The following is a 14,076-nucleotide window of genomic DNA, read 5'->3' on the forward strand; positions in this document are numbered from 1 at the left end:
TCTATTTTAATATATATCTTAAAATGTATGTATATTTGAAGGTGTCTCTTTTACCTGTTTTAACACTTTGACGGGAGATGATGGTTTTTCCACAGGTTTCATAGCGGACCTCGACTGAATACATCACACCTGCCTCCAGATGAGACACATCCATTTTCATTTCCTCTGTCTTCAGGTCTTGGACAGTCTCCTGGCCCTTGAACACTTGGACTTGGAAAGTGTGGTTCAGAGGAGAAGTGACATGCCAGGACATTTCGAAACTGTTGCTGGTAACGCTGAAGATTCGGTGGTTTGTCACTGCAGAAGGATCTACTGACGTCCCAGGAAGAGTTAGCACAGAAAAAAAGCAGCATTTCACCTCTAAAGCACTGTGCTATTCTAGCTCCACTATAGACAAACACTTTGACAATCAATAGGGTAAAGGTCCTCTTTAGGTCAGGGCAGAATCTGCCCCCCTCACACTACCAGGTCCCCTCACCCATGAACCATCCCACTGGAGTGGTTAATTTGGTGCTTACTCTTTTCATTTCCCTTTGCTATATATATTTGTGTTGACTCATAGAACTCTAGAATGGTTTGGGCTGGAAGGGACCTTAAAGGTCATCCAGTTCCAAACCCCCTGCCGTGGGCAGGGACACCTTCCACTATCCAAGTTTGCTCCAAGCCCTGTCCAACCTGGCCTTGAACACTTCCAGGGATGGGGCAGCGACGATTTCTCCCGGCAAACTAATCTCCACTGAATGTCTAGGAACACTAATAACCAGGCAGTGAGCTACAGTTGCAAGCAACAGGAATAGTTTGGAAGAGTGAATCTGTGTACTCTACGTGTGTTGACACCTGCTTTGCCTCTTGTCACTTTAATCATCAAAATGCACCTCTTCAGGCAAAGGTTGTCTGGATTTATGCCCGGAAAACCCCCACAGACCCCAGCTTGCAGAGGCTGGGGGCAGAGTGGTGTGCAGCACTGCACCTGTTATTCCTCTCTAGTCCAGTGAAATCGTTGTCATGCCAATGGGAAAAGACAAGACCCTTCAGAGATGATTCCTCTCCTCGAAGGAGGAGGTGTCTAAACTGGGTAGGATGAATTGCCCTCCAGCAGAGCCAGTCTGTCTCCACTAACTAGAGAGAGATCCCAGACTAGACACCTCTACTGCAGAAGCTGGGGTCAGGTGAGATGAGTATCACACCCCATGCTAACCCAGAGACCATGTCATTCTGCTACCACAGCTTCAATTCTTTCATGCTGATGGTTAGACTAAGAAAAAACGTTTGTTTTTGTAAGTTGCTTCAATAAGAAAAAATTGTTTCCAGGACTGTGAGCCACGTGGTTGCCAAACACCCCTGAAGCCATCCCCCCCCTGCACTAGAGGTGCCTCAGTTTAATTCCTCTAGCTTCAGCTCCGATCAGAAGATGTGGATGAAGATCAAGAATATCCAGCCTGTCTCTCTGAACTCAGCAAAGAACTACTGAAAGCTATTTCCTCTCACAAGAAGGACAGGGTGTTTTTAAAAGGGCTGTGATAACTCTTATCTGAAAGGAATCTAGGAGTGACTGAATTAAAATCAAGACAATATTCATTAAAATCCAAGATTACTTACAGCATCCAGCATCTGCAGATTGGTTAGTTATGGACAAAAGACTTGAATTCATTACAGAAGGAGAGCTATTGCTGGTACTAATGGCATCTACTGCTGAACTTGGAGTAGATGCTGCAATGCCTAAGGGGAAATAGTATTATCAAAGAGTTAGAGTATTCCTAACAAAGCAATCCCAAATAATACCATTCATGTTTTCCACAGCTGGAAAGCAGCAATAGAAGTAACATAAATAGAAAATAAGTACATTATCATATCACAAAAGCATAAAATAATACATTATCTTCATTTTTGAGATTAAAGGATTGTAGAATTGTTCTCTAGCTTAAGTATCGAACTGGTAAGCAGTTACTCATCTCATTAACTTAAAGCCTATTATCAGGTCCATTGATGTCTTTGGGCTTTAAGTATATGCCTCTATATTTTGCTGGGCTGGTACCACAAGGAATTATTTCACCCAGTGCCAAACTCCAGTTCTCTGCAGCAAAGGACTTGGGGGCAGTGGAGCAGCTCAGGGTGGGATCACACAACCACTGAGTCTGGGCTGCATTCACGCAGTCAAAATGGAGAAAAAACCTAAAAACTTTTATAAATAACATCATTAATTGTTTCTCAGGAGGCTGGGGAGGTGCACTGGTGGTGAATGACGTTCTGAGAAGCAGTCAGGGTCTGAAGTTAGAGGTTTTGGCAGATGAGCGAGGAGAGTTGAGTGTGAGATAGGAGAAACAGCAAGGGACCATGAAATAAATACACTGCATTTCAATCAGAAGCAGGTAACAGCTGGCTTATGTGGCATCTCCTCCCAGCAGGAGGAGAAGGGGCACTGAGTCCTCCAGAAATCCTTGCTCTGCAGGTGACCCCTGTGACAGACAGCAAATTCCCACAGAAACTTCCTCTGTGTTTCCCCAAGGTGAAATCTATGTTTCTTACCTTCCTTCCTTTGGCTCAGCTGGTGAGGGATGGCATGGGCATGAGGGTCACAGCTGTAATAACCCTCCAGGTTTACACAGGTGCTTTTCTGGGGGCAGGCGTTGAGTTCAGCATAGGAACATTCATTGACATCTAGGGAGAGGAACACACCTTGCACAGACATTGATATCAGCATCGAGACTGATCTGCAGTGTGTATAAACCAGGCTCTGGATATGATAAATTCAGTGTAAATCTGCAGTAACTCTTAAAATAATTCTGGATGTACATGGGTGCAATGAAATTGGAATCCTGCCCTTCCCCAAAGCGGCTACAACCCTCTCACTTTTTACTCCATTTCTTTGGAATTAGAGGACAGTTAGGGGCAGCTCCTGCTTACAGCTGCAGGATGTCATCCAAACCTAAGAGATGTCAGCAGAAGAGGAAGGAGACCTGCTGAAAGTGATTCCACTGACAGTTGGACTGAGTAAACACAGAATAAGAAGCATTGAATGTGGGTCTTATGGATGCACTTCGGGAGTACAAATGTTCAGACAGCTACACAGCAATGAGTAGATTCACAAAACTTAAAACTAAAATACTGAAATGTTTACCTAACAGTTAAAAAGTAGGTAGTAATAAGTTATAAGAATTAACAGACTATCAATGTGACTTGTTTCATGCAAGCTACTGATGGCAACACATCTATAGCAATAGAGTATATCTGCTTCCCAAGAAAACACTTTTCTTAAGGGCCTGTTGAATATAACTAATGTGGACAATATAACAAATATGGACACCTTTGCTTTTTCTTTTGAAAATGGGCTATACTATTGGAGAAAATAAATTTAATTGAGCATTCAGGAGCATTCCCTTCTAAACTATTAAATCTAAAATTATTATTATTATTATTATTATTAACTACAACCCTCTCCGTCCTTTAACGGAAATGTCAGGGCCATATTTGCAAATTTTACAAGATCCACTACACAATCTTTGAAAGCAAATTAATAGTCATATAAATGAAAATGCAAGTGAAGGGGGATGAAACCTCCTAAGAAAAGCCTCTCCCCCCCGTGACAGGATTGTAATCAATGACCTTGCACTTGCGTGTCAGTCACTTCATACACGTGTTTCACCACGTCAGCCAGGGAAGAAGAGACCTCAGCCAGCAGAGCCGGCTGGTGCAGCCCAAGGAGAATCTGGGAGGCCACTGTCCCGGCGTATATCCCTGCAGGATTGCTCTGGATGTGGTGCACAGAGGCATTCAAGGGCTGCAACGCGCCAGTGATCTGGAAAACAGGGGAACAAACACTCGAGCACCTCGTTCATTTCTCAGCGCAGCTGAGGCGTAAATTATGCCATGATTGTTGTCATAATCTGAGTGGAGAAAGCACCAAATCAGAAAACATGGCAAAGTGGTAACATTTAGGCCTGTCTTTATGCGCTCTTATTATCGCATTTCACAACTAATTTATATTATAGTAGTGCCAAGCTGAGGGAGGTGTGGAGCTGATCTCAAAACACTTAGGCAGAAGGATGTAATCCAGGAATATACGGGAAAAGTCCTGCTTTGCAAAGTCCCAATAGACATACATTACACATGCTGTTACAATTCATCTGTAAAAAAGCTGTCCAACACTTCTTACTTTCAACAGCTAAAAGGACTGCTGGCAAAGGCATAGGAAAGAAAAAGAAGAAAAGCAATAGACTGAGGATGAAAAGTGGGATTGAGGGCCACAGAGAGACCCCAGAGAGACCAAGCCACCCCAACTCAGTGTCAGGAATGAGAGAAGGGATGTGGTGGTTGGCCTGGAAGAAATTCCTCTGAATAGCAGCTTGTTAATAGTCCCTATTTCTCTAGTGTTTGACTTTGACATAGCTTGTTTTAGACCAAGATATAAAAGTCTTTTTAGATCCTTGCCCTCTATTCCTTACCGCACAGTGACAGGACCAAGATTTCTTGCTTTTACAAGGATATGAGAAGGGGTAAATCAGGTGAAGGAAGAGCTACACCCATGCTGCTGCCATCATTTCTATTCTCCTGCCCATCAGTGCTGGCAGATCATGGTAGATGGGTTTCCTTTGCTACTTGCCCACTCCCAGCTGGAAACTGGGGAAGACTAGAAATAAAAATGTAGGGAATTGGGAAATGCTTGGGTTTGTGGCCTGGAGGGTCTTGTCCTAGTTCATCAATCCATTTCCTAAGTACCCCTGAGAGGACAGAAAGACCCTCTCTGCCTGAGCAAGGCTTTAGTTTGTGGCCTGGTCCCTCCTGCAGACCCTCCTTTTGGGAAGTGTGCCTCACACCTCTTCCAAGGCTGTGTTTTCCTTGGTTACCTGCAACTCTTCCTCCTTGACACGTTGGGGACAGGGACAGATTTACTGCTGCTAACCAATTCCCAAGGCAGAGCCTTGGTCCTACAGCAAAAATATAACACTCTGCTGTCTGCCCCAGCCCTGATTCTGGTGGTAAGATTGACGATGCAACACCCTTGTCCCAACACATTCCCCTGCCCTAATCCTGTTTTTTCACATCAAAACTTCTGGCACTGCTGAGTCCACGTGCCTTGTAGGTCCCGATGCCAGGGATCAGGTTTGTCTCTTGAAAGGTTTAACTCAAAACTCCTTATCACACTTTGCAGGTCTTGAAATCTGGTCCCAGTCAGTCATAGGTCCAAAGCTTAACTCAATCAGTGCTAGAGCAATCACCATTTAAGCAGGAAAACCCCTATATTTCAGAATGTCTTTAAATTGCCCTTGGAAGAGATGTTAAAAATTTACTAGAGGAGCTGATAAATCAACATCACTTGAATTGCTTAAGGATGCAGCTGACATTCAGTAATCAGAAATACATTAGGGCCAAAACCAAAAATTAATCTGGCAGAAATGAGGGGGAGCAAGGGGTGGCCCCTGAGTAAAAGAAACGAGGACACAACAAGCAGCACACGGGATTGTTCATGTTTGTACATACCATGGAGTGCAAAAGGCGGGAATGATTCAGACGGTGGGAATCCACTCTGATTAATTCATTAAAATCCATTTTCACAAGCACTGTCACGTTGTACCAGAATGTTCTTCCTGAAGTGTACGAAATAGAACAGCCAAGTCATCTGAGGTCTGATGCTATAGAAAGCAACAGAGCTATAGGAAAGCTCCGAGAGAACAAAGCAGGATTTAACTTGGCAAATACGAAGGGCCCAGGTACAGCCCATCACCTACTGCCTCCTTTGCCATATGCCATCTCCTTTGCAGGTGCCAGCAAAGGAGAACAAGCCAAGGAAGGTCCATGGGACCTGCAGCACCCACACACTGCTCAGTGCTCCCGGGTGCAAGCACTGAAGCTGAATATCATGGAACTGATCCAAGGCAGATTCCCGTATTTGTTTTATGAAGAGCTATGGTAACAGTTTTCCTGCCCAATCCCACCCTCAGAAGGAAAAATTAAGCATATTTCTGCTAGAAGCAGTCCTGAATTTATCAGTAACATACCCTCTGGCATTGGGTCCACACAGCCTGCTCCTCTGGATGAGTTGCAGCATTTTTTGAGCCCTGGACACTCAGTATCGAACGTGCAAGGATAATCAGAGGTTTCCATATTCTCCATTGGACAAGTACCAGGTCTTGAGGCAAATACACTGGATCTGTTGAGTGCTAAGTAACAAAAACATTTCTGAGAACAAAAATATAGAAAATTGTTTCCACAAAATTGTGCTATTTAATTTATAGCAAACACCTCCTCCTCACTTTAGAAGCGCGTCTGTTCTGAGGTTTTCACAGGGAGAAAACAACAGCCTAAAAATACCATTATTTAATTCCAAGGGCATAAATGCTCTCAGATCTTTCTCTCTCTCGTGACATTTCTGCTACAGAAATTTTGAATTTGTAAATTTCCATTAATAATTATTCTAACTTCCGTGGCACAAGGCTGACCTTTAGTTACAGTGATTGTGGGTGTTCCATGAGAGCGGAGACACGATGTAGTTCTCCGGTGCAGGTGAGTGGGTTACACAGGAGGACAGGAGAGCAGAACTGAGCCCGTGGCTGCAGCCTGGCAGCACCTGCTCTGTACCAGCTGGCCACTCCAGGAGGTTGGTAGCCCATGCCAGAGAGCCCTGCAGAGAGGGCAGCTAGGGCAGAAGGTTGCTGCTTCCAAGCCAAGGGCAGTCAGTGGTCCTGACTCAATTCCAGGACATATTTCTCTCCAGAGGAAAAGAGAAAACATTTCTAAGCCTTACAATCACTACTTTCACCCACAGTCTCAAACACAGCTCCATGCTCAGCTCTGGTCTTTCTAATCAACCTGAAAGATTTCTCTTTTCCATTCATCCTGCACCTGCAGATTTTCGATCCATTACTGGGCAATTAAAGTCAGCCAGGAGGAAAATTAACCTGATTCTTGCAATGGAAATAGCTGTGGTGCAGAAAAACCACATTTGACATAATAAAGCCCATAGAAAGTGAAAAGTCCACAACAAATTATAAATCTATCATGAATCATCAGTTCTGTGGATTTACAGTTTCTGTTATCCCAAGACTCTGGATAACAGTAAATGTGAGGTTTCTGAGAAGCAGAAGGGGATACTGACTTTTGGCCTCACTGAAGTAACCTTCTTAAACAGGGAAATTAATTAATCAAGATTTAAACTAAATCTCTGTAACTTGCTGCCACGTGCACATTCCGAGTTCCCCCCTCTGCCAGTCTATGGGAGACTGGAGGCTACTGCAAGCAGAAAGCCTCAGCTTTTTGGCACACTCCATAACAGTTCTCATTTTTAGCACTCCAAATCCCCAGCTCAATCTACAGTTGAGGGATTGAGCTTAAAACTATGGCCTGCAAAACTCAACATGTGCAATTTTCAACCATTTACACAAGTGGACATGCAGAGATATTTGCACAAAGAATTAGGCTGTTAAGAGCAGTGCTTTGTTTCCTTCTAAGGGCCCACAGTATCCCTGTCAAGGGCCTCTGAAAGGTAACTGTGAAAAGCAGGCATAATTTAATGATGGGAGTTACCTCCACTGAAAAACCTTCCCAAATCCAGATGCTGGGGAACAGGGAAGACACTGAGTTGAGATGTCTCAGTAGGATGCAGGTTATTTGCACGCATATTTTTAAAGATCTGCATGTAGAGCACATGGGATGGCATTTCCCACACTGTTTTGTGTTGTATTTCATCCTCTGTGTGTGTGTATTTTGTGTGCACACATCCAATGAGCAAAAGCTTTAACAAGGCTTTGAGCACCTTTCACAGAGAGTTGGTGTGAGACCCACAAGAGCTCTGGGCAGCAAATTAGGAAACTCTGTCCCTATTCCCAAACCCAATGAATGTCTGGCTGCCCTACAGGGAGCAGGATTTGTCCTGCTACCTAATGCAGCCTGTTATGGGCCTTTTCATGCCTGTAAACCAAAGTAACTCACTCTCTTTAGTCTCTCACAGGACCAACTCTGCCTCCAAAGTTCACTCTGAGTCATAGGCCTCATAGGACGAGAAAAAAACAATCGACTCTGTGCAATCTCACTCAAGTTACTTCTGGGTCCAGCAAGCACCAGGAATCCCATTCTCCTTCCCAGTATGGACCAGGAACCTCTGCTTCTGGCTCTGGGGCTGGCACTACGAGCTGTCCCTCCAAACAGGTCTTACTCCTGGAAATATTCTTCCAGATTTTCAGTCTAAAACCACAATAAGGTGTGATATGGCTTCGGATGCCCTTAGATGAGCCTCCCAGACATTCTCAGTCTCATGTGATTGCTCCATCCCAGCCTCCTGTGCAGGGAGCTAAGCAGCCTCTCACACCAGAGCACCAAGGGATTTCCCTGTATTAGTATATTCCCTGTTCATCAGTGCTCCTTACTAATCAAAACCAGGTGGATCTTGGTAAGCTGGACCCAAGCATGTGAATTCCTCCAGCTCTCAGATTCAGGTGCAGTTCAAGCAGGTTTGAGGTTCAAAGCAGAATTTTTTCCACCTGGGTCTCTTTTTTTTTTTTTTTTTTTTTGCTTGTTTAACTGCAGTGTAAATGGCTTAATGAGTCACATGCAATCTCAGAAAACACTATTGAATCCTGGCCCAGTGCCTCCCTGGCCATTTATCTGAAATCAAAAGGTCATCGTTTGCGGATCAGCGGAAACAGGGATGGATTCACTTCACATTTCTGCCTAATTGTACCAGATGCACTTTGAAAATTCAGTTTATGCTCTCCACTTCAATAACGTTGGGGACAGTCACCTACCAGGCAACGCTGCCAGCACTGGGAGCAAGCCAGCCAACTCCTCTGTCAGTTGGACCAAGTACAGGCTTTTCTCCTCTGTTATTTACATAAATGTATGGAAACAGAGTTGCAGCACCCAGTGCTTAGCAACCAAAGGTCAGTTACCAGCCTGCCCACTGGAGAGCCACTGGATCTGCTGTGGCTGCAGGAAGGAGGGATCTCCCTGGAGACTGATGCTGAAGGACACCATTATCTCAGCCATGATACCCTCCCTCTCCCTCTTTCCACCTGGAGGGGACAGGGTTCATCCAGAGGGTATGGCAGAGCCAGGGACCAGCACCCTTCATTTGTCTCAGGTATCAGAAGGTGGAGACAAATCCATGAAATTATAGAAAGAGTCCCTGGCAAAGTCTGTTCCAAAGGCAGGCTGGCAGATTTCCTCGTATGTTTTGTGGGACTTTGAGCATTGGTAGACTTTACCTGCTCACGTGGATGTTTTCCATCCTAATTCCTTCTCCAAGGGTTAATTGGGTTGTGTGTTGGTCCAGTATCTGACAAATATTTAACATCCTTCCCTGTGGAAAGCTCTGTCATCCACTAGAACATATTCAGAAGCCATGGGCTGAAATTTGGCAAGGATGCAGCTGTGGGACAAGGGGGGACCACGACCTTCAAAGAAAGACTTGTAAGAAAAGACTACTAAAAAGACAAGGACTTTTATCTTGAAGAAGAGGAGGCTGAGGGGGATGTGACCAAGGTTTACAAAATCCCGAAGGCAGAGGGCAAGGTGAAAGCAGAACTGGTTTTCACCAGAGTCCACAGTAATAAAATGAGTAAAAGCACACATTTCTTTACCTAAATGGATTGTGGAGGCAGACAGCTTCAGTGGGCTCAAAAAGGGACAAGACAGTTCCCAGACAGGATTCCCATAAGCAGACACTACAAGGAACAGGTAGGGACAGACCCTCTGATGCCCATAATCCCATTTCTGCAGCTGCTGAGGGCACACAAGGGACCCAAACTGCAGGGAAGGGAGAGACACCTGCTCCTGGGTGAAGTTCCATAGGGCATTTTGGCACCTTCCCACCCCAGGCTGATGCTGTAACGCTGCCCATATGTGACACCAGCATCCCATGGCTTTCTGGTGACAGCCCAAGCATAGGGGACAGCTGTGCCACAGCTCCTCACTGCTCCAGCTGGAGTCAGCATGGGAACATCTACACACTGGCCCTAAAATGTCCCAGTCCTGCTGAGGAGCTTCATGGGCTCCAAAAATGAACATTTTTTACTTTACAGTGTTTTTTCTGAAAACCTTAGGAAGTTACGCACACAAAGAGCACTCTGACTAAAAGTGTGACCTTAACATTGCAAATCAAACACTCTCAAGTTAAGAAACTCCAGGATTAAAGTTGTCTGGGCCTTCTTATTTCAGGGTGTTTTTCATGGAGGTCACAGATCAACAGTGTGCTTAGGGAAGTTGAACTAAAACAGTGTTTTAGAGACTTGTGTGCTGAAAAACCAGGGTTCATTGCATGCTGATGCACTCTTTCCCTCCCTAGCTGGGGATCAAGCAGGGTTAGGTGACAGATAAGGAGCTCTCTAGTTTCATCTTGTGCTGGAAAGTGGGCAGGCAGCCAGTCACCAGCAGAAGTAACTATACCATCCATTCAAGCAGCTGGAAATTAGCCTGGAGAATTACATCCTGTCTCTACCTGCAAGATTCTGGGAAAGCTTTGTAAGGTGAAACAACCTTTCAGAGCTGTGGGTTTTGCAGGTCCATGAGCCTGACCTGCAGCCCTGGACCTGCCAAGCAGTTGAGGGACTGCTCAAAGTCACCACTGAGGATGTGAATCTCTGTGGCCCAACCACACAAGTTGTTAAAGGCAGCTCTAAGCACTCTGAAAAGCAAAATAAATTTAAAAAAAAAAATTAAAACTGCCCCCAAGGTGTCTGAGAGTGGGCACACAATGGATTGATCTCAGTATCCCTGCAGCTCAGTTGCCCATCTGTGAAAGACAGAGAACCTCCCTCGCTTCCTGCAGTCTGGGTGAAGACAAATTTCTGCGTGTAAATCCCCCAGGATTCACCTGAAGAGGTGATAAATAATTCTCTCTTCGTTGAGAGGCTCAGCAGAGCACTGCACCATGCACTGAATGTGGAGGTCAAGACGGAATGTTGCTGGGGAGCTCCTTAGAGGGGCTCCATCATCCCTGGGCACCACATGGAAATGTGGTCCTTGGGGCACGGCAGAGCTGGATTAGGTAATAAAAAGAGTTTATTAATCTTCACAGGCCCAAAGAGAGAAAACAAAGGTTGTTTCATTCAATTCCACCTTTGGAATTAATTCTAGCACTTCCTAACTTTTAGATAATTCACTTTTCAGTTGTTATTTAAATATGTTGAAGTCATTTGTGTAATGCTGTCCCAATGGATAGATGGGCAACTAGTGAGGACTATGAAGTCATTTAACAATGTAGGTACTTTTTCCCATCATTAAAGAAGTAAGAAAACAGGGCCTGCCATATCCCAGGCAGGGGCAAATGTTTCCTTCCAGGAAGAAAAGGTGAGGAGTGGCCAGGAGCAGGTTGCTGGGAAAGGTCATGGAGACCTTTCCACCCCTAGCAGGATGAAGAGCATGACAGCATGGATAACGTCAAGGAAAAAATAACAGTAGTTCAACAGCATGCTGTGCAGTAATTTCAGCAGTTCCAGTTTCTCTTCTCATCATTTATTTAAGACTGTGTCTAGACAGTGCATTACCATTCACAGAAATTATGACTAATGCCCTGAAAAGCAAAGATACCGGAATAATGTAAACACGGAAATCACCTAGAAGCCATTCAAATCCTTCTACTGCTTAAAATATTCACAGATTAACTTTGACAGGAAAAAGAGTCAAGGTGACCACAGTATTTCATGGACAAGCCTGCCCAGAGTGCCCATCAGCAACGTGGTAAGGGCAGAGTGGAAATTCTGCAAGGTTTACAGGAGATGTACAGATTTGTTCCTTTTAGATGAAACAAACCCATCAACAGCTCTCAAGTCCAAAATATCCTTAGAGATGCCTCTAAAATACATAGAATTTTGCTAGGAAAAAAAAATATTTAAAGTGTTTCCAGGATGCTTTTTTTTTTTCCCCAGACAAGAAGATGGTCTTGATTTTCAGAGTTTCAAAACACCTGAGTTTCTTGTGCAAATTGTGATATCCACAACTAGCAAGTGACTCTTCCACATTTAGCTGGCACAGCTCTCTCCTTGCACTACAGAATTGAGGCCATTTTCTCTGATTGCCTCTCAGACTTGTCATTTGACTCATGCATGCACACACGAATGCACATGAGTGTATAACAAAAAGACCTTACTAAAGTAATTTTTCAACAATAATTAGACATACTGGAGATTTTCTCCAGCGCAGAACTGATATTTGGAAAATGCAGATGATCAACAATGGGTCCTTTGCCAGTCTGACAAGACTGCCTGGACACACAGCAACCTGCAGGCCAAATTTTGCTGTGGCTGACACTCCACAACAGCCACAGAGCCAACCAACAGGAGGATACACTAAATTAAGAATCATGTCTCTCTAATTATGCTTTAATTTCTCTTCTATAGCAAATAATTTTAGGAACAAGTAAAACACAACAACTGTGTTCCCATCTTCCTTTTAAAAGCACTTTCCTGCTAGACAAGATATTCTACTACTGTTGAGAAAACACCTGGAAAAAAATTGCTGGGAGGCTCTTTTTCCAAAGCTCTGAAGCAGCTTAAAAGTAGGATGAACACATTGTTCTTGACAGATCCCATGACAGGATATATGGCTCATACCCTCTCATGCCACGTTATATGATCTGGTGCAGGAGCAGGTTTGGGGACATTCCCACAGATCTGAGTCACCCAAGTCTCATGACCCAAAACAAGGGCCAGAGCTGCAATAGGACCTTTCCTTTGCAATCTGCTGTTGCAGTGTGTGACTGTGTAAATGCCCAGGTCCATACTGAAAAGGGAACATGGAGAAAATGTGATGTCACACTGAAAATAGGAGATTAAATTACGTCCTGCAGAACTTTTCTGCATGACAGAACAGTTCAGTGCTGGCCTAGCTAATCCAAGATGCCTATTCAGCTCAAAAGCATGTAACTTTATCCATTAAAAAAAAAAAAAGTTCCTGTTCCCCAAGGAATCTCTTCCATCTACGTCTCAAGTTCTAATAAAACTGGGAATTTCTTGTTGACAACTGGTAGCCCTGATGTGAGAAGAGGAACAAGCTTCCATCTAGAGTCAAAGATTGTTAAGTCTTCCTGAGTAGAGCCTTGTTAAATCTCAGAAGTTAGATTAGATCCACTAAAGCATTCACCACTTTTCATACCTCCTCCAGAGTCGTAGGTAACCAAGGAGAAAATGGGCCCTGGTGTAGTTTTGATTGGAAAGCAGTTGGTACTGACTTGCCCTGAGGTCACAGGTTGTTTTAAATTTAAACCAAAATTGGGTTTGCATTCTGGGAACAGACCCTGCTTCAAATCAAAGGAGATGTCATCCTAAGTGCATCCTGGATTACTTCTGACAAGAAAGCTCCCCGTGTAAATGGAAACAGGCTCAGAACAGACACTGCACCAGGCACAGGGGAGTTATTGCACTTGGCCAGGGACATTGGCCTTAACCAGGACAGGTAAGGAGCCCCTGGGGGGATAGCAAGGGAGTCCCTTCTTCAAGATCCCCTGGAATTTTAGTGAATTTGTGGCAAAGAGCAAGAATCAGGAGCTTTAGTCTTTCATGTCTACTCCTTACCTTGTTGGACAAAGTTTACTCTACATTTTTGCAGACTCACTGGTTCCAGTGAACAGGAACCTATGTCCCAGAATGGGATGAATGCTCTTCCACAAGAAGCACTTTTTTCAACTCTTAATCTGACCAAAACTTACCTAGGGAGCAGTAGAGTCCAACTTGTTCATATCCCTCACAGCAATCTGTGAGAGTGATGGTTTCAGGGACTTCAATGCTACGATACTGGGTTCTATAGTATGTCTGGGACACACCATCCACGGTATCCATCCTCCACAGGACATGTTTCTCTCATAGGACTTTTGGTAGGCAACCATTTTAAACACATTTTTGGTCAGGGTGTAGTTGCACAGATGGTACCCTAGCAAAGAGAGGCCTTTTCCTGGGGAAGAAAAATAAAAACAGGGAAGAAAGGGATCAGCATTAACTTGTCACTCCGGAGCATCAGTTCCCTGCGAGTATCTAGTTGAAAACAGTGTTGTGAGAAAGCAGTGACAGAACCAATAGAGATGAATGATTTCCAGGAAAGCTGATGTTAGGAAGAACATCACTTCAAAAAACAGACAGAAGAAAGAATTAG

At 44.2% G+C, this 14,076-nt stretch overlaps 1 protein-coding gene across 1 annotated transcript in view; it reads right to left on the reverse strand.

The window, feature by feature from the left end:
• Positions 1–13,858, reverse strand: part of UMODL1 (uromodulin like 1) — a 48,295-nt gene extending 34,437 nt beyond the window's left edge. Inside the window, exons 1-7 of the mRNA XM_064645619.1 lie at positions 13,637–13,858; positions 5,997–6,158; positions 5,479–5,585; positions 3,604–3,796; positions 2,368–2,658; positions 1,600–1,731; positions 55–309 (exon numbers count right to left, since the gene is read on the reverse strand). Of these exons, the coding sequence (XP_064501689.1) occupies positions 55–309; positions 1,600–1,731; positions 2,368–2,658; positions 3,604–3,796; positions 5,479–5,585; positions 5,997–6,158; positions 13,637–13,766 (1,270 nt within the window). The 5' untranslated portion in view covers positions 13,767–13,858. The remainder of the gene's footprint in view (positions 1–54; positions 310–1,599; positions 1,732–2,367; positions 2,659–3,603; positions 3,797–5,478; positions 5,586–5,996; positions 6,159–13,636) is intronic.
• Between the last annotated feature and the right edge of the window lie 218 nt (positions 13,859–14,076).

This window comes from Pseudopipra pipra, chromosome 2 (genome assembly GCF_036250125.1).
Source record: "Pseudopipra pipra isolate bDixPip1 chromosome 2, bDixPip1.hap1, whole genome shotgun sequence".
NCBI lineage: Eukaryota > Metazoa > Chordata > Aves > Passeriformes > Pipridae > Pseudopipra > Pseudopipra pipra.